General features: G+C 57.6%; 1 protein-coding gene across 5 annotated transcripts in view; it reads right to left on the bottom strand.

The window, feature by feature from the left end:
• The window catches only part of LOC103621757, a 25,044-nt gene that overhangs the window by 15,838 nt on the left and 7,146 nt on the right, over nt 1-2,060 (bottom strand). For all 5 annotated transcript variants that reach the window (XM_017743289.1, XM_017743293.1, XM_017743290.1 and 2 more), the window contains 4 exons: nt 1,578-1,667; nt 1,119-1,223; nt 739-904; nt 195-289 (listed from right to left, as the gene is read on the bottom strand). In XM_017743289.1, the coding sequence (XP_017598778.1) occupies nt 195-289; nt 739-904; nt 1,119-1,223; nt 1,578-1,667 (456 nt within the window). The remainder of the gene's footprint in view (nt 1-194; nt 290-738; nt 905-1,118; nt 1,224-1,577; nt 1,668-2,060) is intronic.

Here is a 2,060-nt window from a genome sequence, read left to right as displayed (position 1 = left end):
CCTGCGGGGGCGGAGGCGGCTGCCAGGACACCAGAGTGCAGCCCGTGTGTTGTCCCTGCTCAGGGATGGCAGCAACCTTCTTGCCAGGGCAGCGAGGCCCCACCGGCCCCACTGGCTCTGGGTCCCTTTGCTCACACAAATGCCCTGCTGACGCCACAGACAAGAGACCCGCAAAGCAGAGGGGGGCTCTTTACCTGGGTACAGTCCTTGGTGCTCAGGGAGCACAAGGCGGAGGTGGTCACACCTTCCCAAACGAGCTGGTCTGACCTGTCAATTGGCCTTGACTTGTCTAAACAGCAGGGAAAGCACAGAAAAGTCACTAAGGTCATCAAACCCCCCTGAGATCCGCTTGCAGGACAGCGGGACAGAATCAGGCAAGATTTCTGGAGGGCATCAGCAATAGCTTCCTGCTACAGGCAAGAGGGAGCAGCCATGCTGCTGGATCTGCTCTTCTCTAACGGGGAAGGCTTGGCTTTGGCACCTGGCAGTCAATTGCAGCTTTGGCTGTGGGGGCCCCAAGGCAGTGGGGTTCAAGGGCCTGAAAGGAAGGGGAGGAAGGGGAGCAGTAACAAACAGATCCGGGATTTGAGGTGAGCACTCAGCTTCTGCAGCAGAGTGACAGCTGGGATGCTACAGGAAGCAGCTGGGAGGGGCAAAGCAGGTCAGGCAGCAGATCTGTCAAGAGAGCTCTGTGTGCACAGGTGTGAAGGCCACAGCTGCTCTTGCTTTTTTACTTACAGAGGAATTCAGCGAGGGAAAAAAGAGCATGGAAGGCTGTATAGCTTGTTTGTTCACTGGAACATCGGAAAAGAATGAGACGTGCCAGCAGCTTTCCCACGATTGGGATTGAGATGTCTTCAGGGCAGACACGTCCAGAACTGTCTCTTCCAAAGTTGACAGAGGCCTGGATGAGGGAGGCATGAGAAGAAGGGCTAAGAGAAGGAAGTTAGTGCCGAAGACTTGTACCCAAGAGTGTGCCCAGGGCTGGATTCCCGGTGAATCTGAGCTTTGCAGGGCTCTATGGCCCCATCTCTTGGAGCAACCAGCTGGGCAGCAGCCCTGGCATGGAGAGTGGCAGGGAGGGGAGATGGCCTGGCTGGAGGGCGCCTGGTCCTTACCTTCAGAATGGAATAGTTGGACATCAAATAAGTAAGGACACTGATCCTCCCCAGAGCCCTCTCCTGCACAACTTCTCTCTCAGACTTGGTGAAGTCCAGCAGCATCTGGGATGAGAGAAGCTGCTGGTGAGCACCAGAAGCAAACACAGCTCTGCTCCTGGGCCAGACTTGTATCATCCCTCGAGGCTTCCTCCGACCTCACACAAAGTCTGCAGAGGGGTGCCTATCCCTGGGGTCCCTCAGAGGCCTGGACAAAGCTCCCAGGACAACCTTTTGGCCAAGAAGGTGCCACCCTCTGCAGCCACTGTGCCTCCGAGGAGCCTGGTGCCAGCCCCTGCTTCCTCACAGGAGCTGAGCATCCTCCCCACACCACGCCCTGCCTGCTCAGCACTGGACTGGGCAACTCCTCCCCTCCAGGGTGAGGAACGCCCTGGGACCCCCACTCGGCCTGTGCCAGACCTCAAAGATGTCCTGCAGCTCCTGGCTGACACTGGAGACAGGAAAGCTGAGCACCAATGTCCTCAGCATTGTGTCCATGGCCTTCAGGGTCTGCAAAGAGCACAGAGAGCAGTGCCTGTGATTCTGCTCTTCTTTCCCCCACGCCCAGGACACTGATCTGAACTCTCAGTGCCTGAGGAGGAAACCTGAACTGCTCAGGAGAGACACAGGGATACACAAACTGCTGGGGACACAGCCACGCCCATGGGAAGGGGACAGAAGGGTGGGCAAGCAACAGCAAGACCTCACCCTGCCTCAGATCTCTGGTCATGGGGCAGCACAGGGTGACCAGGGAGCTGCCCAGAAGGACTGGACACTGCTGGAGCTCAGCCAGCACTTACCTTGATGTAGAGGGAAGCGCCTGAGCGTGGCATTTCCCTTTCTGGGGGAAGCCGGAAGACACTTGAGAAACACGCAGAGAGGAGGCTCTTGGTTTTGCCCTCC

The sequence above is a fragment of the Corvus brachyrhynchos genome, unplaced genomic scaffold (genome assembly GCF_000691975.1).
Source record: "Corvus brachyrhynchos isolate BGI_N302 unplaced genomic scaffold, ASM69197v1 scaffold148, whole genome shotgun sequence".
NCBI classification, from domain to species: Eukaryota; Metazoa; Chordata; class Aves; order Passeriformes; family Corvidae; genus Corvus; species Corvus brachyrhynchos.
This window is presented reverse-complemented; position numbering and strand designations above follow the sequence as displayed.